General features: G+C 42.9%; 1 protein-coding gene across 8 annotated transcripts; it reads left to right on the top strand.

Annotated features, from left to right (window-relative positions):
* The first annotated feature begins 912 nt into the window (after nucleotides 1–912).
* On the top strand, nucleotides 913–17,214 carry AGTR2 (angiotensin II receptor type 2). Of its 8 annotated transcripts, XR_014952432.1 has the most exons (5): nucleotides 913–2,165; nucleotides 3,772–10,423; nucleotides 10,977–11,174; nucleotides 12,953–13,053; nucleotides 15,145–17,214. XR_014952432.1 is itself a non-coding variant. In XM_021548398.4 (2 exons), the coding sequence occupies exon 2, from the start codon at nucleotides 3,840–3,842 to the stop codon at nucleotides 4,938–4,940; it is 1,101 nt and encodes a 366-aa protein (XP_021404073.2). In that variant the 5' UTR covers nucleotides 913–2,165; nucleotides 3,772–3,839; the 3' UTR covers nucleotides 4,941–14,777. The 8 variants fall into 8 exon arrangements, 1 of the variants encoding a protein (XP_021404073.2); XR_014952429.1 differs by having other exon boundaries at nucleotides 10,977–13,454; XR_014952430.1 differs by having other exon boundaries at nucleotides 10,977–13,053.
* The last annotated feature ends 8,462 nt before the right edge of the window (nucleotides 17,215–25,676 follow it).

The following is a 25,676-nucleotide window of genomic DNA, read 5'->3' on the forward strand; positions in this document are numbered from 1 at the left end:
ATAAGGAATCAGATGCACTGAGCATTGGCAGGGGAAAGGATGGGAGCAGGATTTGTCAAAGGGCAGCCTGAGCTATGCCCCATTGCACTGCATGCAGCAGGGCCATTTCTTGCCTGCTAAAGTCTCAATTCTGTAGGCAAAACAGAATAAACACAGTCAGTTTCTGTAAGGATCAAAAGTTTTGTGGAAAGGAAAACTTTATATTTAAGTCTAAACAACTAGTGTTTGTTATTTTTGAAAAATAAACATTCTTGTGCATTTTTCCTTCAATGGGTGTTTGCTGAGGAATGGAGCAAAACCTTTTATGAATGGTTTGTGTGCAAAGACTCCTGGCTAAGGGTGTCCTGGCACATCTTGTTACCAAAAAAAATTAATAAATACACTTCAGAGTGAGTGCTGACATCTCAGGTCACTCACCAAGTGGGCCAGCAGTCCTGCAGAACCCAGGCAAGGCCTGTACTGAGGAAATTGGTGGCAGAAGGTGCATCTCTGCTCCTTTGCAGCAGGACTCATGACTTCCTCTTCTGTGTGCTTGCAGCTTGACAGTCCTGACCATGGACTGCTTTGTCATCATGTCCTTGAAGCAGTAAATCCTTGCACTGTGGTAAATAGAAATGCTGCGTGGGATTCCCTTTCTTTAAATAACTCAGTCTCCTTTTAGCACAGAAAATGCTAAGAGCTGGACTTTGAATTATGAGGCAGATAAAAACAAAAGTTGCTAAGGACTCTTTTCTCTGCCTTGAATGTAGCACTCACCTCCAGGGATGGGTGTATATGATTTGCTAATAAGCTTTTTCAACACTCTTTGAAACTTTTTCTGGTCAAAGACATAGGTGGGCTATGGTGAAACTGGTGAGACTGTTCTCCACAGCCTGCTCAGCCCTTGGTTCCCCTGAAGATGCTGTTAAAAGGTTGTTTTCCATCTCTCCTCTGGGTCACTGGTATCAGCAGAGCTGGTGATGGTTGCTGTCTCTGGTGTGCTGCACAGTCCTGGAGCAAGGGCAGGCACTGGGGTTTCCCCAAGTCCCACAGGTGGATGCACCTCATCCCAAGGCTGTGCTGGTGTTCAGAGGATGGGATGAGCTTGGGTCCAGTGCTGGTTAGTGATTGAGAGCCAGGGCAAAGGGACATGTCACTGCAGGGGCTCCAGTGGTTGCTTTCTGCGTGGCACATGAGCCTCGCTGGGGAGCACAGTAGATGGGCAGTTGTTGCAGAGATCACACTCAGGCATCAGGGCAAAATGTTTAACTCTCTGGGTGCTTCCTTTGCCCCTGTTATCCTCCAGGAGCCCCCTTGAGGATCCTTCCATGGAGAGGAGGCTGGGGCCAGGCACAGCATGTGGTGCAAAGAAAGAGCAGATGTAAAAACTCTGTGTTGTGTGAAGGGGAATTGGCATGAGCTCGTTTTGGTCATGTCCTACCCCAGTGCAGCCTCAGAACCAAGCCTGCTCTCAGCCACATCCTGCTGCCTGGTTTGTCCTGCTGCCCTCCTTGGTGCCAGCAGTGTGCATGTCTTTGTAAGGAAAAGGGCAGTGGCTTTCCCATTCTGACTGGGAGCTGGGATCAGCTCCCTTACACAGGCAATGCTGTTGTGAATGCAGTGATGTTCCTCCACTTTCTGTCTCTTTGTGTTCTCGTTATAGTCAATTCTGCCAGGACTAACAGCCTATTTCATCCTCAAATGTGTTAGCCAGTGCTAGGACCCCGTGGACTGCATGGGAGTGCTGCTGCCCTCAGAGATGCACAAATCCTTTCATGGAGGCTCCCACATGTTGTGTGTGCACATGGAGGGCAGAAAGGGGCAGTGTGTGGGTGTAACCTCCTGGCCCAAGATCTGCAGTAGAAAACCACAGAGATATTTGTGTGAATTTCCTTTTTCTTGCTTGCTTCATTTCCTTTTTTTTTTTTTCCTTTTTTTCTAGCTGTCTTGCTGCTCTCTCCTGATTTACTGCATGTGCTCACGTGGCCTTGGAAAGGGGGGTTCTCAAACTGTTTTGCTTCCAAAAGGAAAAGAAGCTGGCAGGCATTCATATTTCAGTTCTCGAGTTATGTAGGTTAAAGTCTCCCAGTGGGAAAGGGGAAGATATGAGAGAGCAGATTGCTGGTGGCAATACTCACCAGAAGGAAAGCGGAAAAAAGGAGCACGGAATTCTGGAGGCTTGAGAGGTAGGTTTTCTGTCTGCTGTTAGAACATAATTTCCATTGATTCGATTCCATTTGGGCTAGAATGTCTGGTGCCTGCAGTGAGAGGAGGAACGAGCAGCTCAGAGCAGATCCTAAGGCACCACTTGCTCATGACCAGAGGGGGGGAGCGTGTTTGTCAATGAAACCTTGTTCTCTTTCATGCAGTGCAAGTGATTTTGGTGTGCTCCATCTGCTAGGAGTCAGGGAGGTATGTAATGCTTTGTGACAAATTCTAATATTTTAGCTTCTATAAGTTAAAGTGAAGGGCTCAGGATATAAGAGTTAAGGGTGAAATGGGACTCCAGACCCTCTCTGAATATTTGTGTTCCCAAACAAAAAAGCTTTCACTGGGTTTAGGACCTGTTTGAATACAGAACATGGGTTACGATCAACTCTTTGTGGCTTTAAATACCAGAACTCTGCAGAAATTCCCCTGCTGAGTTTTCATTGTTAAGATAATGTAGTTAAAATTAAATCTTTGTCAGTATATCCAAAGTAGTATATTGCATATTTTGCATTAAGAAAATGATAAGCTATTGTACATTAAACTGTTGATACAGAAAAATATGTTTTAAATTATCAGTTGCCTTCTGTTAAACGAGAGATCACTACCCAAATCTGTTGTCTTGGTGAAAAGTTCTATTATTTTTAGAACTTGAGAATTCTTAAATGCCTGACTGGTTCCACAAAAATGTAATTAAAAATTAATTTCCTCTTTCTAGTATGTAAAATAAAATACAATGATATCTTCTTCATTGACTTAGAAAGTCTTAAAGTTTGCAAAAGGTACTGCTCAGAGTGAAGACACAAGCTGTTGAAATGTAACAAAGACAGACCTGTCAATTAACTCTTATTTTAGCTGTTTTATAGCTACATTTTCCACTACTGAAATCCAGTTCTTATATTTGTAAATGAATGGTACATAGTACTGTTAAATCCACTGCCTGCAAGGACTGAGTTTGTTGTGTCTACATTGAAATTCTCTCTTTTACTGTTCTGATTAAAGCTGTCACGAGGGAAGGAGATGCAGATATGTGTCAGAAGGACACTGACAGTGAATGACATTTTGCAAAGGCCCTTCAATGTCTTTGCATCCAGCCCTGTGAATTGGGGAAAAAAATAATCACAGCTTGCTTTCCTAAAAGTCCTTTTAAGTGGCTGGTTTCATGCCTGCCTTTTTATATTATTTTAACTGCTCAGAGTGCTGGAAATAGCATGAGAAAACTGCGAAAAGGATCATGAGGAGCTTCAGCGTGGCCTTTGGGTCACAGAAGTTCCCAAAGTGTCTCCAGCTCCTGAGTCCATAATCTTTCTGCTCTGCTGGCCACAGAAAGCACCATTTGTAATCACAGATAAACCCCAGCTGTTCTCTTCTCTTCCAGGCTAATTAAAAAGTTCTGTGACATCCCTAGGGCTAATTGTGTTCTGTCAGTGGGGTGGAGGTAAGGAATTCAGCAGGGCTGCTTGCTATTTCAGCACTCAGCTTACTGATATAACTTCAAATGGTTTTTATTTTATTGTGTCTGTGTGATTTCGGAGCTAAGACAGCTGCAGAGTGCACGTCTAACACAGGGTTTCTGATCTGCAGGTGAGCGATAGGAAAGTGCTGCCAGCCCATGAATTTCCTGAAGAAACTCCCTTTCCACCAGCGCCAACATGCAGAACAACTACTCCCTGATTGTCACCACCAGGGAAAGTCTCCAAGTCCTGTCTACAGCACTGACAAACTCATCCCCTCCCTGCCCCCTTACATCTTCAGATTATCAGTTTTCAGTGATTCCAGCCCTCTTCTCTGTGGTTTTTGCTCTCGGCTTGGTTGGCAACAGTGTGGTGGTTGTGGTGCTCTGTCGTCACACTGGCCCCAAGACAGTTGCTAATGTCTACATTTTCAACCTGGCCATGGCAGACCTGCTGTGCCTGGCCACCCTCCCCTTCTGGGCCACCTACTACGCTCAGGGATACAACTGGCTCTTCGGGTCTCTCATGTGCAAGATCTCCAGCTCTGTCCTGTGTCTGAATATGTTTGCCAGTATTTTTTTCATTACATGCATGAGCGTGGACCGGTACCACGCCATTGTCCATCCTATCCACTCCCAGAGGAGAACTCCACAACAAGCTTATTTTGTAGCATTGGTCGTGTGGGGCCTCGCCTGTTTGTCCTCCCTCCCAACTTTTTATTTCCGAGACACTTACTACGTTGAAAGCTTGGAGGTCAATGCTTGCATTATGGCCTTTCCTTATGAGAACTATGCAAAATGGTCCGTGGCGACGGCCTTCCTGAAAAACACCCTCGGCTTCTTCATCCCCTTGGCCGTGATCACCACCTGCTACATCTGGATCAGGAGGCACTTGCTTAAAGCACAGCAGTTTGGGAAGAGCAGGCAGAAGAGGGACAAAGTCCTGAAGCTGGTGGCTGCCGTTGTCATGGCCTTCCTGATTTCCTGGCTGCCGTTCCACGTTTTAACGTTTCTGAATGCTCTGGCTCACATGGAGGTCATTGACAGCTGTGAGGTGGTGGGGCTGATCGACACGGCGCTGCCCTTCGGCATCTGCATGGCCTTCGCCAACAGCTGCACCAACCCCCTGCTGTACTGCTTCATCGGCAACCAGTTCCAGGAGAAGCTGCACCGCCTCTTCAAGAGGAGAGTTCACCAGCTCAGCAGCCACCGGGAGAGCTCCTCTGCCAGGAAGGGCAGCTGCTTCAGAGAGGCTGAAACCCCCGTGGGCAAAGAAGGGGAACCTGAGTCTTTCCTGTAGGCACTGGGGCATGATGTGGGGTGATGTCAGTGCAGCTGGATGTCCCGTTCCTCTCTTTCTTGCCTTTGTTTTGCGCCCTCCCAGCTGTTTGAGGGAGAATCTGGATTTGTCACACATGGGGATTTATTCCTCCTCCCTTTTCACAACAAGAACTCAAGTTTTACACAGAGGGAAGGTTCTGACAAATAACTGTATTGATGACATTTCAATATCAGCTTTTTGTATGGCTGAGATCAGGCAAGTGTTATGTGTAACAAGAAGTCTAAATATACTGAAGGACCATTGCACCACAGCTATAATTGCATAGGTGCTGAGTATTATACCCTAAACTGATATTCTAAAAGAGATTCTCATTAGAGAATGTGTAAATAAAGCAGTGCAGATACTTCTGTACCTACCTGTAAGAAAATATTTTCACATTTATTTTGTATATTTTAATTTTTGAAAATAAATGGCTAGAGATGTATGTAAAATGTATCAAATATACTTCCAGCTTGCTTCTGCCTGGTATCCTGAGGTTGTGTGGAGACATGGTTCTGCAGACTGCTGAAGGTAGGAGGGTATTTTTGTGGGAAAGTAAAACCACAAAGTGCACGTTTTTATACCTTCCTCATAGCAAGTAACATGTCCATAGTTCAGATGGTCCTTTCTTTGATTCAGGGTGGTCATTTGTGACAAAAATGCTGTGGGAAGTGACATGCACTGTCCCACTGCTGTGTGGGTGTGCTGAGCCCCACACACTGTCCAGCAGCCTTTGTGGCAAGGACTTGCTGATTGTGTGGACCTTTTGCATTTTAAACGTCATTACTAATGTGAATTTGGAGTGCTATATACAGAAATCCTGAGTGATTCTGTCTTGTCACCCAGAAGCCAAATAATTGTGTGAGTGTACTCATTTTAACTAAAAGAATGAATGAGAAAAAAAGTATTTGGGAAATACAGATTCTATGTTGAGGTTGCTTTTGATGTTTATTTGAAATTTGATTTTGCTGGAGAGGTACTGGACCCTTTGATAGAGGGGTCTGTTATAGCACCTTTTACCATTGCCTGCAGGTTTTCCCCAGGGTGAGTGACCAAAGATCATTGGTTTCAGGGAATTGTCTCTGATATCAGAGTTACTCTTGAGGCTTGCATTCACATCTTTGATCCAGGGGTCAAGCCGATCTCCCTGGAATTCCCAACTGGTTGGAAGCCCTGAGAACCTGGTGCAGGTTCACTTCTCTGGTAGGTAGGGCTAAGTTTCTTCACTGGATTAGACAAGAAATGTGTGAATCTCAGATGTGAGATGAAAAGTTTGTGCAGAACTTGGCAGAACAGGGCCTGACCATAAGTAACCCCCTCTCCCTGTCCTGCTCTGGTGTTCTCTAATGGGGTATGTGGCTGGAGAGATGCTTAGCCCTGAAAGTGGCAGGGCTCCTAATGCAGCTCCCTTGGAATGTTTTTGTTGAAAATGTTCCGAGGAGCTAATAGTGTCTGGGGTGTTGGGTATTTCTGGAAGGACAAACTGTTAATTGCTTAGCAATGAGGACAGCAAAGCAATTGTGCTCCAGCAAAACAAACCAGCACACTAAGAAAATCACCGGGTGTTCAAGGCGGCAAGCTCAGAGGGATAATAAGAGGTTGTGGAAGATTTTTACTTTTGCTGCAATACAGGTCAGTAATGAACACAAGTGGGACATTAATTGACATCTTTGGAGGCTCAAATCAAAAGCTAACCTGCACCATCTGACCTCCTGTGCTACAGCTGTGCCTGTCCTGAGAGGAGGACAGGCTGCATGTTCTCTGCATGTCAGGTTGGACCTGCTAAAAAACCACAGTGTTTTACAAGGATTGTGCCTTTTCCCTGGTGTGCAGACTTATGCTGATAGGGAAAGAATACAGGAATCTGAAATCCAGTTGCATTTACAGCTGTGAGAGGCTGGAGAAAATGAGAATAAAGCTTTCCTGAGGAGAGAACAGCAATGCAGCATCTTCTATTGTTATGGGACAAACTCATGTTTGGCTGCTGGAGGGCAGGGATTGATAACCACTTGCAGGGGCTGAGACAGCTGCACCCAGTGTCACTCTCCTAGAAACAGGAGAACAAAAAGAGTATTAAATGTGAGGTGAACTGAGAGGGGAGGAAAATTATTTCTTTCAAAATACAGTTTCAAAAGAAGTCTACACTGAAGGTCATATTCTGCAAGAGTGACAAACTTAGTGACCCCAGTGTGACATTTTTGTTTGCTAGATCTGCCTTGTACCTCTAATAGGTCATGAATTTGAGCAGTGCGGTTAAACAAACATCCCAAAAATTCTGTCTATTGAGAGGGGGGGAAACAAGGGAGGTTCTGTATCAAGGATTTTGCTTTATTTTTAGAGCAAACTGATTAATGTTGAGCTCTAAGACTTTCTTCCATCATACTCAAGTTCTTATGAGATTTTTGAGGGACTTTTAAAATAAAATGTGTGTGTGGGAGGGGTTTCACAGTTTCCGCATGTTGTATTTATTTTTTTGTGGTTTTCAGCAAAAGAATGTGGACGGAAATTTAAGCAGGTTTTTTTCCTTGCAATTTAGAAGTGTCTTTTTTCCTTTAAAGAGAAAATTTGGCTGATATTTGAAAATTATTCTGATAGTTGTGCAGGGCTGCAGCCTCTGTCAATCAGAGCCCAATATTTGCAAGGTCCTTTGCAAGACCTGTGTTGCCTTCGGGTCTCCTAAAAAATGGAAACCGCTCTCCAAGGCAGCCCTTTCATGGAGTGTGCAAACCTGGGACCTGCTCAGATCATCCTGGCCATCCCACAGCACCCACCTGGACTTTGGGACACTAGAGCCACTCACAGTTTTGGCAGGGACTTCGGGAGAGTGTGTAGTCACTTTGGGTTGCCCACTCTGCAAGTGAAGAAAGATGAATTTATGAGCAACCACTGGGTTTTGGTTCTGCTGTGGTGCAGCACCATCAGTGGAGAGGAGAGCCTGCTGTGGAAGGAGTGTTTTTTGATGTACCATGTGGAAATTCTGATGGGTTTGGAGAGGGAATTGTTCTGGGGCACTTCTGGACCTGTCAAATTGTCTTTCCCCAAAGAGAGATTGAAGGGATGGTTTCCTACATGGGTCAGTCTGTCTCTGATGTATTTGCTCAGCAAAACCTGTTTGTGGCTTCCTTTTTTAGCTCCAGTTCATTTCTCAGATCACTTTGAGCATCCTGTGTGTGTCCCTGAGCTGACTGGACTACACAATTTCAATGTACTCAGCAGAGAAAGCCACTAGCTTTTTTATTAGGAGCTAGTGCTGGGTGGTGAGCTAAATGTTTTTTTTATGTAAGATATACAATGAGAAATGTTTGGTACAGCATGTTCTCCCTGAGGAGTCGACATGGCCTGAATCTTGTGCTGGCCCCCACTCAGCACAAGAGTTCTGGGAGTTCCTGCCCAATTCTGAGCAGGAATATCATCTTGCCACTCTGCAGCTGACTGCCACAACTTGGCTTCCCTTCACACCTCCTCTTGTCCTGGCTGAAGGGTGAGGAGGTGCCAGGGAGCAAGTGAACTGCTCATGTTCCCTTACGAAAATGAGGCTTTTTGGATATTCTGAGTGGTCCTGGCAGGAATGCAGGAAGCCTGAAGCGTGGGGATTGAGGTGGTCTGGAAGCCTTTGCTCCAAGCTGGCAGCCTTGCTGATCTCATCTGAAATCTCCTTCCCATGAAGGAAATGCCTGCTGTTGTTGGGAAGGGCTGCTCCATTCTGCAAGCTCCTGGGATGTGCTTTGCTCACAGCTGCCTGCTGCAGGATCCAGACGGGTGTGACAGAGAGGAGCTTGTTCCTGTGGCCCACGGGCTCTGCCAGGAAGGGTTTGAGCCCCCCATGGCTTTGTCTTACCAGATACCTGTCTAGAAGGAGCCCAGGCTGCTCTCTTCAACATCCCATTTCCTCTGGTTTGTGGGCAGTGGTCATCCCATTGCTGTGGCTGTGGCAGAGCATCCAGCGAGGCGCCTGGCTGAGAGAGGATGCTGCCTCCTTTGCCAGCTTTCATTAGAACCAAAGTGGGAAAGAAAAAATAGTAATAAAACTAGGTAAAAATGGAGATATTTTATTGAAAGCAGTGGGGGTCAGGAGTAGAGTGTCCCAGGACAGGGAGCAAGCCAACCTTTCTCATTGCCTCTTTCAAATGTTTACTTTCCACCTCCTCTTCAGCTGAGGCAGAGCCTGGATTTGACACTGTAAGCTCCTGTTAATCCTACAAAGCACTTCACAGGGGCAAAGCAGAGGGACATGGAAGTTGGAGGAGTGTCATGACATTAATTTCCTTGCCATGAGGTACATCTGAACTTGCCCCCATCCCCTTCTGACAGCCAGTAGCTCTTTGGAGTTAGCAAACATAAAATCACAAAGCTCTGCTTCATCCCTGTAAGGCAAGCAGTTATGGGAAGCTAGGATCCAGTGTGGTTTTTGGCTTCTAGTATTGTAAATTTATGTAAGGAAATCAACAACTGCAATAGTGCAAATGGGACTTATCTGACACAGCTGTCAATTCTACACAAGACACCTAAAATGGAACAGAGGCAAGGGTGTCTCTAGAAATCACACTTACCTTGCAACAACTGTAAGAAACATTTCTAACAAGAAGGGAAATGGTAAAATCATTAAATGCACTTAGACAGAGATGTAATGGATATATGAGATACAATTACTCTTGAACAATGCGTGGGAGAGCTTGTATGCAATGGAATAAAAAGATGTCACATTCATATAATATATTCATGAGGAGACAGAACCAGCATTTAATTATTACTGTTTAAACTTGGGTTTTACTGTGTGTTCTGCATTCCCTGGTGATGCCTCTGAGGTTGTGTTTTGAATCTGTCTGCCCACACATATTGCAGTTCATTCATTGTGGAGGAAGTGCATGCATGTAGAACTGTTTGCTGTGCTGGAGGCACAGGACTGAACTCTGAAGTAACTTGTTTGTGCCTTAAACTTGACCCTTTGTGTCCTCAGCCATGCCAGCCCCAGGCACTCCAGGATGCCCCACTAGCCAGGGTGCAGTGGCATACCCAAAGCACAGCTTCCTTCCACAAGCACAGTGAGAGAACATCTGCAGGAGCAGTCAGGACAGCATCCAAGCACGAGCTCTTTCGCAATGGCAGGAAAGTGAACATGATGGATACAGCCTGTGCTAGGCATGCAGATGTGTCATGGCAGGGTGGAAATATGTAGCAAGCACCCAGTCTCTGGAGAAAATGGAGCACTCCAAGAGATGATGTTTGTGTGACATACAGCTACTTAAGGCCTTCACTTGCAGGGGAGCATGGTAAGTTTTCTCAGTAGATGCTGAGCAGCATTACTTTGTGGTTTTTGATTTGCTCTGGTGAGTGCTTTGAGGAATTTTACACATAGTGAAATTGATGGTATGATGCTCATGTGCTCCATCTCACCCTGCAAACACCTCCACGGATCACAGCCAGGTTTCTTCCAAGGGAAGGACTCTGCAATTTGTCTCTCTGTACGTATCTCTACCGTTGTGATTATTAATCCCTTTTTATCATAAAGTGCTGAGTGTCCTTGTTTACTGTATTAGCTGTCTGCTGTCAGTAATGCTGCTCAGCATTTCAGTGGTTGGGAAATTCTGAAAGGCTGATAGATAAGTACAGTGTGCAGAATTTGTTCTTCTTAGTGATTGTGCTTCTTTGCAAGAGGATTCCTCCATGTGCATTCAGTATGCAGTAAAAATGTTTGACAGAGGTCTGCTTAAGAATGTACTTCTAGACCAAGACAGACTTCATAATATAATCAACATGTTTAATAGTGAAAAGATTCATTTTTCTTTTAAATCTGTGCTAATAGACTGTTGTAGTTCAGTGTATATGGGCTTTTACTAGGGAAATTATACAACCCAAGGGAGTTGTTTTCAAGGACAAGTCTAAGTAAAAAAGACTTTATAGTATGATACTAAATACTCTGTATTAACTGGGTAAAGCCCTGTGGATTTCACTGGCACTCAGCCTGCGATCTCACAGTCTTTCATCTGATTTTATGTTGATCTTCCTCCCCTGCAGGAATGAAAAAGACTTTTCTTTCACCCACTGGAAAACCTGAAAAAGAAATTACCGATAGGAGTCAGGAATGTTTATTCCTTCAGCTCTGAGTCACACATGAATCTGAACTACGACACAACAAGCTGCTTTTCTAGCTATTTTTATTCTGATGTTTGATACTTTGCAGATAACTTTAGGATGAATGAGGAACACAAACAGGTAACGAAAACAAAAAGTTGTTGATCTTGGGCTACCCTATAGCTAATTCAGCTGCAGTAGTACCCAGAGCAGTCTTCATGCAGAAGGCAGGAGCAGATTTTATCCATGCCCAAGCTGGGTGGGAAATTATGTACTTGTTGATTGCAAAGTCAGCACTAGGGTTAAGCAAGACTCTTGTAAGGCATGCCATCAAAAAAAAAAAAAAAAAAGAAAAAAAAAATCCACCTTTTAAAAAATGCCAGAGATTCATGTGGAATGAACAGGGTGGATTCAGCACGAGGGTCTGTTGAAAGCCTCTGAACAATTCCTGAGGAATGTTCACAGGCTTTCCTCGGGTGGCCGGGCAGGTGACAGTGCCGGGGACTTGTTGCAACACCGGCAACACGCGGCCGGCCCGGGGAGCCAAGTTAGACACGGCTGGAGACACACAAAGAATTGAGGCTGATCCCAGAGCTCCCTCCTACTGTGGATCCTGTCATCAGTCTGATATATTCATGATCCCACCTGCCCTACAATCTTTGTTGTAACATTTCTGCAGGTGTGCAGAAGTGTTCAAACCAGCCAAACTCATAATAAAGGAGGCCAGTGCTGGCAGTTGACTCCTAAAGCTCTCACACAGGGCAGTTCCTTTGGCCTTGCTTCCTTTCTGTATCAGACCAAATATTTAATGACAATACACAGAGGAAATATCTTCACTGGGGTCTTAAACCCTTCCTGTTACTTGTTTGAGAAGAAAAATACTCCAAAGGAGCAGATGCATTAAGTGAGAGGCAGCAGCACATAGGGATAGACAGCCTCGTGCTCCCTTTCATGTGGTCACCAAAAGAAGTCACTACTTTTCTTTTCATGGGGATGTCCAGAGAACTCCCCAGAGAAGCAGCCTTACATAAATCACCCTTTTGCTGGCTCACATTTACTAGCTCTACAGGCTCCAGTCTTCATTCTTTGCCTAGCAAGAAGCATTTACCTGCTCTGTAAACAAATTATCCCTTTTGAACTGATGGAGGAAGTCAATGCTCAGCCACACCATGGCAAAACATACTTTATTTCCTCATATGAACTCACCTAATCACCCATACTGCTACAAGCATTTGTTCAGCACAAAGCTTATCCTTCAGAAGCACAGTGGTTTTGCAATGAAGTGATTGTGCTTTTGGTGGTTGGGAAATTTGGAGAGGCAGGCAAATTAAGAACCCCTTTCCTGAGGCCATTTTGCCAGAGTGCTTTCTTGCTGTAGGCAGTGCTCAGTTCCTTGTTAGCCTCTTCAAGAAAGCTAAATGCTTCAATTAAACAATTATGCTGGTCTCTGCTTAGAAACCTCAATTCCATCCATGAATCTCTTAAATGCTCCATGATTCATCAATATTCTGCTTTTACAGACCACTCTGCAGAAAGAGCACTGCTGGAGTGCAGGAGCTTTGTTCAGAGCAGGGGAGGTGAATCTGTGACTGCTATTTTGGATCTCACCTGGCAAAACCTAAGCTGAGTGGAAAAGTGTAATTATTTTATCTTCACCTCCTCTTCCCCTCTGGATGCTCTTGCATCTTTGAGTTGGATGATAGTTGGTACTATGTGAACCTCCTACGAAGTTGTGTGGATAAAACATTGCTCAAGGCTTAGGCTGCAAGCCAAGTCACAGAGAATCAGTTCTGTATTCTGAGCTATAGTGAATGCATTCTAGCTAGGAAACAATGAGCAGTTTTGCAATATATGTCATAAAATCCTTCTGAACAAAGTTCCTTACATTTGCCTAATGTTTTTTTTTACTTTTGATTAAGTCGTTAGGTGATATAATGATGTATCAGACCTTCTCTGGAAGAAGAAAGAGGCCACCTAGTGCTGAATTACAGACTGCTGTAGAAGACTATCTGCTTGGAAAGTATGAAAACAGCTTTGATGCAATAATAATACATTTTGTGGAAGGTTTTTTTAAAAAACCCAAATTGTTAGACATTAAGAATCAGATCTCAATTAGCCATACTTTAAAAATTCAGCGTGTTACTTTTACAGGTGGATCCACTGCTTGTCATAAAAACTGAGTCTTTCAGCTCCTGGAATTCAGTGTGGCACTCAGAAAACAGCCCCACTGGTAATTAACCTGACACATTTGTGAACACCTGCTGCCCCACAGATGTGTGTCCCAGCTGAGCAAGGGGTTCATGAACATTAACTGCTGGTGCCAGACCAGCTGCTGGGGCACCACAGAAAATCCCTGTGGCTGCAGAGATACCACTGGCACTGCAGGATCTCTGGCTTGCTTTATATTCAGTGTTGAAAAAGGTACCCTCCAGTTTGTTATAAATCTGAATTATTTGTGGCATTGCTCCTCTTTCTGCATTGACTTTTATGAGAGTATGGGGATAGTATTGGAGGAGAGTCTAAACTGATGGGGTTTTGACCTAAGGTCTCTTTGTTGTTTTCTGGAGATACAAGGTTTTTCAAGCATTGTCTGCAGGAGAAAATGTTCTCCTAGGAGACTGTGCTTCTCATACTTGGATAACTAAGGCACATGGCATGAATAATCCCCCAAGGCATCTATCAGGCATCTCTGTTAAATACTGGTATTGCATGCTCTAGTTTTCAATCAGAGTTCCAGTGACACCCTTTGCTTTCAAAGGTGAACCTGCTGTACAGAGTTCAGGCTAAGAGGTAAATCCCTGTTTTTATGTGACATGAGTCATCTACACAACATGAAACAATTTCCTTGAGAGGAGAAAAATCACTTTTCTATTTCCTCTTCTGTGCCACAGTGTTGCCCAAAAAGATGGCTGAAACAAAGCTCTTAAATTTTAGATTTGTCATATTTTGGTGCTTAGTTTCATTCAGTTACTGAGAGCTGGAACCTTCTGTGATTTTAGTACTTTCCAGACTAGGTCCCAAGTATCTCCTTAGAAACATCCAGAAATGGAGGTGCCCAAAATCAATGTCTCTGTGCACTCATGCCTGTATCAGTTTATGCAAGCAGTATCATGAAAATACTACAAATATTCACTATGCACATAAATGGTTTAGTAATTTCTGCAAGCACAGGGGACAGTCCCATGATGGGACTGCACATCAGTGCATGCCCTGGTGACATGGAATTCCAGTAGGTCAGTTTAATTTGTTGTGAAGTTGTAATAAGAATGGAGTTCTGTTGTACAAGGCTTGTCAAAAAAAAAAAACCAAAAAAAAACATAGAAGTAAAGGGTAAGTCAGAAGATAAGGTAAGATTACATGTAAGATTACATATTGATGAAATCAGCTTTGTTCTGTGTTTGAGGCATTTTGCTGCAGGCATAAATTGTTGTGTACCAGATTAGATGGGGATAGCAATATAATAGTAAAAACAGTAATATTTTTTAGAAGTTGCATAACTTCAGAGAAAAAGCTAAATTTAGAGAACTCATTGTGACAAAATCCACAAATATGGATATGATTTTATTCCTAGGTGATTTATTTATTATGTTTGGAAAGTGTGGCAATTTCATGTGACAATTCCAGCTCTTTTACATATTTCAGTAGACGCTCTAACTCAGTCTGACATCTATGTGGGTAATAAATTCCAGAACAAAACAGTTAGATTACAGCAAATAAAAAACGAAGTTAGTCAAAAGTTAATAATAGGGACAGAAGTCCTCAGAGCTGGGTTTTAATGCCTCCCAGTTATCTGGCCCATAACATCAAGTCAGTCCCAGGTGTGCTCTTGGATACATGTTCTGTTATTGAGGAGGACAATTCACATAGGCTAGTGGGTGCTTAAGGGTTTCACTATGTCTGTCTAATATCTGAAATGTCAAGATTTTAAGATAAGAGGGATATTTATAGTGTTTATAATCGACTGCTCTTATGTCCTGCACAGTCCTACTTCAGCCAGGTTGTTTTTTTCCTAACTATTTGGATATAGGAATCCTAAAAAATAAGAAACCCTATGAAAGTGCATGACCAAGAGAGTACTACAAGGCTGTTTTTTTATAATTATTCTTTGTAGAAACAGTCCACTGACCTGCAGGGATCATGGGCAAGAAATGCCAAACCACAGAGCTGTGTTTTCTGTCAGACTGGACGACCGTGACGTACATGGTGGAAGGAGATTTGAACATGCTGCAAACAAAAGGGCATGTGACAAGATCTGCACACACAAACTCACACACTCTGAAGTCAGAAGGTGTCATAGGCACCACTGCTGATCCCTCTACGTCTGCACAGCACTGCCTCCACCCATGAGGCACTGATACCAGTATCATTTACAAACCAGCTGCGTTGATCATGGAGAAAAAAAATATTCACTACATGGAGGTCAATATACTTCAGGTAAACAAATGGTTTGCTGCTGATGGTCTTTATCTGTTAGGGAATCTTGTTGGAGGTTTGTCAGCTTTGAAGGGAGCAGCAGACTTTATCTTTGTGTTCCCTTCCAAAACACAGTCCAGGAATAATGCACTGTAATCAGAGTTTACAAATGCTGTGTTTGACACTGCAATGAGCCTTGGGCTGCAGCTGGGCAGTGGCATTCTCTTTCCTATAGGTATGGTCCCAAGAAGCAAATTTGCCATGTCTCTCTCTGGTGCATTTACAAAAGCTGTTCTTTTTCCTATCTGAAGCAAAGTAATTACTTGAGTAAATAAATACCATGTGGTAGATTTATTAGCAGTTCTAATTTCTGCCTGCAGAATCCTCCAGTGTTTTCTGTCTTGTGCAACTGAGGAAATGTTCATAAACCCCTTAGATACAAGAACTGAAGGAATGGTCTAGAGCTTTTCTGATAAGCTTCAAAATTCCCTGGTACTAATGTCTTAACTTTCCAAAACTGAAGAAATAATACAGATAAAAATTGCACGTAGAAGGAACACACACAGACAAAAATGGCACGTTTCAACCAAGAGGGAACATTCTTTTGTAAGGTTCTGTTTAATACCATACTATCAGATATTTTTTGCTATTTGCCGCATAAAGTAAAGCTAATATTGAGAAATCTGATGCTGTCCATTAGTATCATACACTGCAATAACTCCTGATGGAAGACAGAAGTAGCCAAATCTTTGCATTCTCTTTTTTTCCTTTTGTTTTTGTGCAGCCTACCAAAGCTGTCAGGTCAGCACTTCAGATCTGAACCTGTTTGTCCTTGTTGGTTCAACTTCTCTTTTTTTAAGCTTACCTTTTCTGTTTTGCAAATCTCTGGCCATCTCTACTCATGCATCTTCCTACTTGGTTCACAGCAATTACAGAGCTTTAGTACTGCATTCTTCAGACCTGAAGTTAGATTTTCTGTCTGATTTTACTTGTCTTTTGTCTCCTGTGGCATGGTTACTTTATTTTTCCTGGCTTTGCAAAACCTTTACTTTCGTTTTCCTTCTGATAAAAAACCATGTTTCACTGAGTGATTTTAACTTTCAATGCAATAAGTTGCATATGGTCAGACAGAGAGTTGGTTGTTTACATTGAGTTGCTTTCAAATTTGTTAACCTTGTCCTCTTCTTCCCTCAAACCCCACCCCACAGGTGATGAAAGCAGCACTTGGATGGCACATGTACCTGTTACAGAGGATAATACAGGAGCTTGACCTTGTACTCTTTTAAATAAAAAACCTCATTATTTCCTTTAGTTGCTGGACTTTGCTGCTTGATTTGCAAAGTGGGGAACTGTGGCTGCTTCCTTTCCTTCATCTTCTTCCATTTCAGCTTCAGAAAATAAAGTTTCTTGTAATTGGAATGCTTGGTAATACCAGTAAAGCCCGTAAATTTTTGAGAAGAAGGGGTGTGGTGGGCTGCCAAGGCACCTCTGGCCTCCAGTATCAAACCCTCTTTTTCCAACATTCAACATGTAGAGAAAGGCCTTATAAAACAAAATATTTGCAGTTAGATTTTTCTACATTTTAGCAAATACATTTCTTTACCACACTGAGAAAAATCCAAGGAAAACAAGAAATCAACCATCCAGTAGGTATACCTGTTTCTAAATTTGTCCCAGGTTCAGACACCTCCCGGGAGGATCTTTCTTTAGTTTATTCTAATTGTCTCTCTGTGTTTTGGTTTTTTCTTGATATTCCCTACATCACTGCCTGATGTAGGAAATATAGTGGTGTTTATCCAAGATTTTTGATCTAATATTTTTGATTCTACAGATCAGCTCTTTTTTTTTTTCTTTTTCTTTTTTTTTTTTTTTAAATAGTCTTCTAAACTTCTTCTGTGAGTCATAAAAAGCAACTATTTGAGTAGGTGTAACTGTGAATGTTCCTCCGGGTCTCTGCATAGACTGCACAGAAAGCTACCCTCAAAAATCATGACATAATAATCTGTGTAGTGCTTCCTAAAGAACTGGTCAGGTATTATTTCAGTATAATCCTCTAAACGTTTTGCTGCGGGTCTTAATCCTCCAAACAGGTATTTCTCTAATTCTCAGTTATGTGCCTTGGGACACCATCAACAAAGTCAGTGATGTTGCTGCCTCTTCTTTCTCCCACTAGGCAGCAGGTGAGAGGTTTTCTGCTGTTTTTTGGATGGGACAGGAACTTGCTGGGAGCACATGAGGGGTGGGGGGAAAGGCTGATGTTGTATTTGCCTTTGAATAGAGGGAGAGAGGCTGCTCATTCCTGATTTCTTTCCAATTTCTTGGAAACTTAATCTCATTTGCTCACAAAACTCTCCCTATTGAGCAACAGTTTTGTTCCTTCTCTGGAGCAGGACTACCTTGGAGCACAGAGTAACCACAAAGCAAGGATTTACAAAGCAAACATCTGCCACCAGGGCTGTTCTGTGATGTTCCATTCTGGAGAGGGTGACCCTCTGCAGCCAGGCTGTGGCATCCTGCTGAGCTGGCAGGTCTCCAGCACCACTTGGAAACTGGTGTTGGGAAATCAGGCACCATCCTGGTCAGATTCCAGACCAGCCCCAGATGAGTGGGACCATTTTTTCCTAACTACATCCATGTAGGAGTCAAAGAACCAACCAGGGGTGTTAATCAGTTGGTCAGTTTGAGGGGAGAAGCTTTTGAGGGAGGGACTTTCCTATACAGCAGGAAAGATGTCTTCATTCTTCTCGCTGCAGTGGGGAGTGCCTCTGCCTTGGCACTCTGGGAACTCGCTGTGCCAAAATGTACCATAGGCACAAGACTTCAAATGCAGCTTGTGTGGGTGGGCTCCAGCCTGGTGTAGGCAGGCTGGGGGGTTTTAACTTTCCTGAAATGCAGAGCCATGGGGGAATCCTAACAGGGGGTGAATATGGTGGGATAGGGGCCTGGAAGAAGGAGGAAGTCTCAGTCTTGCCCTTACTTTCTCCTACTGCAGGAACACCTCAATCTTTTGGTGAAGTCCTCATCAGTTTTCTCCACCCTTTCAGTGAGGTCAGCGGAGCTAAGGAATGTGTACATGAATTTTGGGAGGGAGAAAATCACCCCTCTCCCACACACAGGTACAACCCTTAGAGCCTACACTGTCCTAGGACTTAATTGCACTTTGTGGTATGATAATTTAACAAAAGATTAGGTGGCTCCTTGTGTTCTTGGTACTCCTCCCCAGTCTGTCTGTGTCTGCTATCAGCTTCTGAGAGGCTGCCTGAAGTTCAGCTTTGCTGTCTTCCAGGGCTGTGGAGTCCATATCATTCCCCCAGTAAGTGGTCTTGGTGTTTTTAGCACTGGTGTGATCCTCCAGGAGCCATTGGGGAGCAAGCTGGCAGCTGCTCAGGCTTTGCTCCCAGACAACCTTCTGCAAACACGGGCCAGCACCCACAGGTGATTGGGTATCTGCCCCCAAATTCCAGGCCAGAGTGGCTGGTGGGTGAGGGAAGAAGGAAGGTTAAGGGGTTGTAGATGAATCTCTGCCTCTTTCTTCATTGCACTCAGGTCCTGGAAGGGATGTAGCAGCAAGGGCTCTTCTCTCTTGAGGCACATCAGCTGCCAGGACTGAGGAACACACCTCTATACACAGCTTTTTTTGAATAATCACTCAAAATCTTTAATCCTGTACTACTGCTATTGATAAATCAAACAGGTGCAAGGTCTTGAGTTGCTCTGCACTATGAAATGCTGTGCAAGGATAATCTTAGGTTAGATTTGTAGCTTAGTAGTTCTCCCAGTTCCCATATAGGAGGAAAAAGAAAGATGAAATTGCCCTCTTGAGCCACATGTCTGCATTCCAGGCATATCCCAGCCTCCCACAGGCTCCCCGAGAGCTGTGGGCGAGCAAGAAGGTGGGAGTTGAGCAGCAGTGAGTCTGTGTCAGACTCAGGATGGATGTTTGCAGTTTCCAGTTCCCTGTTGTGTCTGGCAAGCTACATAGTCTCTGATTTAAAATTTATTAGAATGTACTATGAGCCATGAGAAAGTGAAACGATGGCAGTAATTCCAGCAATTTCACCTGCTTTTACAATATAATAAAAATATTAAAACTTTTCTGACTAGAAGTTCTAAGAATTATTTTCTTTGGAATCATTATGGAAAGCAGACAGGTTTTTTTTTTATTTACTACAATTATTATTTTACTTCTAAATTATCAAAATAAAGATAATTTATTTTACTAGATCAAGGCATTTCATGACTTTTTCAGCAGTGTTAAACCCAAGATTTTTAATTCTATTGGACTACAAGAAGGATTAACATTGAATTCTTTGAAGTCAAAACAAAATATTTCTGTAGAGAACAGACACAAACCTAATGTTGCCAAAAACCCTTGCACAACATTACCAAGTTACTGGTCTTTTGAAGAATTGCTCTGTGGTGAATTTCCAGCCAGGTCTAACAGCAATTGAAAGAATGAGACTTGTGGGCTTTTTCCACCATTCCTAAGACTCTGTGGCAAATAATTTTTATAGGAACTTAGAATTAGAGGCATCTAATGAGAAGTGCCACAGCTTTTCACAGCAATATGGTAAAAACAAACATTAAGTTATGAAACAAATAGAACACTCTGAGTATTTAATTTGGCAACTGCCAATTATTTATAGAGTTGTTTCTGACTTCATCCTTGAAAACTGCTGTGGGCATGGCATTACTGAGAGCTGTCTGTGCCCCTTACTGGAAGGGCAGATGTTTGGTTTCTCCTCTGCAATTGCCTTGGATCCAGTCATGTGCCTGTAGGGCAGGGGAGATTGTTTTGGTATTCCCCGTGGGAAATGCTCAGACTGTCTTTTCCTAGAGGTGATGAAATCCTGATCCTGCAGTGTCAGTTCTGTTTGCAGCTTTCTGATGCATGCTTTTGTTTGCCTTTCCCTGACCTTGAAATAATTTCCACTGAATCAGGTCAGGTTATTACTACATTGGGGAAATACAATTTTCAAGAGAATAAGTTTTTCTTACCTGGCAGTTATTTCCAGTCTCTTCCTTCTCTCTTTCCCAGAATCCTTCCCCTTGCTCACTCCCCAAACTTCACAATCTGTCTGTGATAGTCTGTGATAACCTTTAGAAGTATTTTCTTGTCAAAAGCCAAACCAAATTCTCCCTACCAGTTAATATCAATGCAGCACTGTAGTCAGTAGTGACCTTCAGTATTGTTTAAGCTGCTTTCTGCTTCAAACTCTGTACATGCAAAATTTTCATGCAAAATTCTTCATCAAATATGATTCCCTACCAGATTTCTAATCTAATTGACCAATTCTGAGGAAGGACATGGCATTTTACCTAAGGCAGATTGAAATTCAGTCATAAGATCTGGGTTGCAGTTTAGAGCTCTGGTTCTGAATTTGTCTGGTGCCTCCACTTCTGAGCTTGACCTTGTTTCCTTGTTGTTGTTCAGGTAAACCAGCCTTTCCCTAACATTCCATCTCTAGAGGATGAGGAAGCTTATAATGTTTCCTCTATGTGCAGTCACAAGAGTTTTGAAGTCCTGACAGCCATCCTAAGGAAACTATATATTTGTTGGGGTACTCTCAAGTTGAAAAGGGGGCATTGTATATAAGCAATCATAAATTGTGTTCTCAGTAAACTTGGGAACATTGATAAATTTATTTTTTGCATATTATTTCATTCTGAAAACTATACAGATGGTCTTTCAGATGATGTTCAAAGCACAGAGATACTGCTGTATTAATAATGAGTACAAAATGTCTTCACAACATGCAAACCATGACACCATCTTTACGTGAAGAGCAACTACTCAGTGGAAAAGTACACTTCAGTCTGAGAGCTGAAGCAGGGGCAGAGGTCACTGTAATCAGCAACTGAAAGATCCATATGCATGTAAGTCCTAGGCAGAAGTGTGGATATTGCACCACAGGATGAAGGGTTTTTCATTTGTGTTTTGCACAATATGTAGGAGTTTTCACAAATTCTAAATGCTTGCTTGAACAAATTGTTCATTGTCTAGCGTCCATGTCCACTCCCATTTCCTGCTTTAAATTCCTGTGACTTCAGCCAAAGTGAAATACCATTCTGAAGTTTTACTAAATCTTTAGAATTTTCATCTGTCTCACATTTAATAAGTTTAATAAGTTTTACAAATAATATGAAGCATTTTGTATTAGGACAAAATATTAAAATTGAAGTTACTAGGAGCAGATGGAACCTTTACCCATTAAGTTGGTTATGATGCACAAGGAGTTTTACCTGGCTGATTGGGCTGACCTCCATGTACTTTTTGTTATAGACAGGCACTTCTGTCTCAGAGGTTTCTATATTGTGGTGTTGGCCTCAAAGATTGTCTCAGAATGCCTAGATCTTAAGAATCATATGGAATAAAATTTGGGAGGGTTATAATTAACAATGAAGGTAATAACTAAGATTGACATCAACTAAAGCTTCCTGATTAAGACTGCTGTAGCAGCTTATACAAGACATTTCTTTTTGTTTACACATTCTCTCAGCCATGTGTTTGTGTGATCTCATAAGGTTTTTATAGTGCTTCAAACAAACTATCTTTGTATTGCCATTGCCATTTGAGTTCTCTCTTTTAGGCACGTACAGCACCAACAAAATCAATATCAGAAGCAGAAACTTAAAAACCCCAAACAAACTCCTGCAGTTGATACTGCTACATTTAGTAAGAGAAGATTGAGGTGCATGCTAACCTTGACCTGAATGCCAGGGTAATGGTGATGAAAGATGGTACAAGAATGGGTGCCCCTCCCAGAGGAGCTGCCTGAGCTCTGCCAGCAGCCCTACAGCCCCTGTGCTCCTGTGCTGAGCTGCTCCTGCTGCCCACACGTCTTCAGCAGCACGAGCACAGAGGGGTTATGGTGGGCAGGAGTAGCAAATGTGAAAAGCAGGATTGCCACAGGGAGGGAGCTACTGTAGGAGAGGGCCCTGTGTGTGCTTTTCATCAGGAATTACGTGTTGGTTGCTTATGAAAGAATAGTAAGTGAATGTGTTGTTCTGGCAAGGGAAGTGCAGCTTGTTTCTATCAATGTGTGTGTATCAATATTGTGTATTGTATATCAACACCTAATGTTGTTTTGGTTTTGATACTTTGGAAGATGAAGATTCACATTCAATTCTTGCTTCTCTGTTAGTCATGGCTTGTGGTCATTTTCCTTCTGGGGATCCTTGCCATGGCCACGAGCTCTGGTGTGAGCAGCATTTTGATAAATGCTCACACACTGTTTGCCACCGTGGTATGGTTCAGGTTTACAGGTCAGTGTTTATGACAATGCACAAACACACGCATGGAAAGTTTTTATCTATGCAAATAAAGGGAGAGGGGTGACTGCTTCGTGGGCAAGATAACAGAGTGTTTAATACTGAATTTCCTCTAACAGGTGCCAACTCCTCAGCACTCACAGGCAGCAGCTGCTGGGCATTCACTGCCAAAGCAGCCAAATCCAGGCACCTGTAAATGAAAAAGCCCTGTGGTGTGTTTATTCCAAACCATGTGACTTCCAAGATCATTTGTGTTCAGTATGATTTTAGGCATGCTATTTTTAATACAGAGTCTCTTTCTAGCATCAGTAGTTAAGCTAATGTTGTTACTTACAAAAACAAATCTGTTTTAATTGTGGTAAATCTGAGGGACAGATCAGGTCATGGCAAGGGCAGTAAGTGAAGGAGAGACCAAAACAAAGTGAAAAATTGTTGAATCCTGGTGCTGGCACTCATGGAAGAACATTGCATGTCTTTAAGGCCATGCTCTCTGGGAAGAGGAGGCTGCTGGAGGGAGTGCAAGCTGTAGGATATAAATCCTTGTATTAAGCAATACAGGATCTTCCTCCTATTTGAAGAGAAGGAAATTGCATGAAAGGTATACCCAAGCCACAGGTGAAGTCCCACATTGCCTAAATTAACAGAATCCTACCTTGTATGTGTGTGGTTTCCACAAATGCACAGGATTTTCTAGACTGATGGAAGGTTAGAGAATTTGATATTTCCTTATCTTCAATCTTCAGAACATACCAATTAGCTGCTGTTTGAAAAAACAATTTCTTGCAACTCTTTCATCATGTTCCAGTTGTCTCTGGACATTTGACTTCAGGCAGTGGAGAGACAGCTATAGAAAAATAATCAAGTTGTTAATGATGCTCATAATGTCAAAATTTTATTTATTTGCGAGATTGTCTGCCTAGATTCTTCTGAGCAGAATCCAAAATTAAAATTTTGAGTCTTGCTTTCAGAGTTGGAATGCTGATATGAGGTTCCAGTTTCATAAAGTTGAATCTAAATTACCAGTGTAATCTCTTTTGACCCACATTTACCCATGAGCTTTTTTGCCCATTTTTGAAGAAAAGTTCAGCAAAGAGTGAATACAACTGAGCTACAGAGAGCTAGCAGCAAGTTTGTACTGGAGTGCTAAATGCACACAAAATGAGCTGTGAGGAATATATACCCTTCCACATTTATTTCTGCCTTATCTTTGCCCTGGTGAGGTTGTATGTCTGAACAGATGAAACAATCCTTCTGCAGTAATTGTAGTTGTTGTTATAACACTTTATTGCAGAAAGATGCCCCATGACATTATGCTCAGTATATAAAGTAGGGGAAAGAAAGAGGAAGGGGAGGGCGTTTGGAGTGATGGCATTTGTCTTCCCAGGTCATGGTTCTGTGTGTTGGAGCCCTGCTGTCATGGATGTGGCTGAACTCCTGCCTACCCATGGGAAACAGTGAATTAATTTCTTGTTTTGCTTTGCTTGTGTGCATGGCTTTTGTTTTCCCTATTAAACTGTCTTTTTTTCAACCCCTGATTTTCCTGCCTTTTATCCTTCCAATTCTCTCCCTGACCCTGCTGGTGAGGGAGTGACTTGAGTGGCCTGTGGTACTGGAGTTAAACCACAACACACCCAGAGCTACAGGAGAGGCTTAAGCAGACAAAACTGAAGAGCCAAGAGCTGCCTCTTGTGCCAAGGACAGGGAGAGAGCCAGCCCCTGATCCCCACTTGCGATTTTAGTGGAAGTGGGAATTGCAATAAATCCCTGCAGTCTGCAGCACAACACATTCTTCCTGATTGGGCTCCAGTGCTTCCTCTCCTTGTGGTGTCAGACTAAATCTTGTTTTCAGCTTTTTGTTTCAAAGGCTGGGCCAGCCCCATGCTGTTAATGTGTTTCACAACTGACCTGGTCCCCAGACCTCTGTGAGGTGACAATGGTACCTACTTTCTTGAACTTTTCACTGTTTGGCCCGGACTCAGTGACTGCTGCAGGTGGAACATGCACTAATCCATTTATGCCTCTTCCTGCTCCCAAGTCTGAGGGAGGAGAGGGTTTGATAAAGGCTTTCAGTAAATTCCTTTTGGGTAAAATACAGAAGGGAATGTTATCTCGAGTCGTCTTTGTGTTTAAACTGCAGCCCCCTCTATGTAAATAAATTACCTTCCTCAATGCCAGACCAAGTAATTTTAAGGGGGACAGGAAGAATAAAATATATAGAAAAGTGTTTTGCTGTGGATTGCTCCACATAATTTTTAGGCTATACAGGCATTTTATCTAGATGCTGACTTTGTCCAATACACACAACTAAACTGGTGTACATGGGAGTTTGTTCTAGTACTTGTTCAGCAGCAAGTACTCAAATGTTGCTATTGAACAAACAGCTTTATTCTAAATAAATTCTCAGTTCTTGGCTCTGAATTTGCCCCTCAGCAGAGCCAAGAGCCATTGTTCCCAGTGCTGAGGTGCTGCCCGTGTGCAGGTTCTGCCTTGGCAGAGAACACATTCATCAGGCTCCATTGCAAGGTGTTTCAAACGGCCTGTCCAAGGAGGTCCCAGATCATTGCTGGGGTTTGAAAACTTGGCCAAGGAGAAGGAGGAGGAGACTGGCTTTCAGTCATCAGCAAAACCAGCCCTGTGGGTTTCAGTTCTCTTAACACATCTTGGTTTCTTCACCAACTGTAAACACAAGTGAGGCTCCTAAAGAAAACAATTGTCATGGAGCTTCTGGAAGAGGAAGAAGTAGGTATTTTTAGAAAGAGTTTGGAGGTCATCTGAGTGTCTTTGACCAACGTGGCCAACACAGGCTCCAAGGCTCATCTCAGCTTTGCTTGTACACAGGCTAAGCTTGGCATCTCAGCAGAGGGGTGAGGAATGGAGATAGTGATAGTAAACAAACAAGTTGTGCTTGCTGTCCTTCTTCCACAATCAAGCTTGAACTTTGCCTCCTTCTCACCATCC

This window comes from Lonchura striata, chromosome 4A (genome assembly GCF_050655825.1).
Source record: "Lonchura striata isolate lonStrDom1 chromosome 4A, ASM5065582v1, whole genome shotgun sequence".
NCBI classification, from domain to species: domain Eukaryota; kingdom Metazoa; phylum Chordata; class Aves; order Passeriformes; family Estrildidae; genus Lonchura; species Lonchura striata.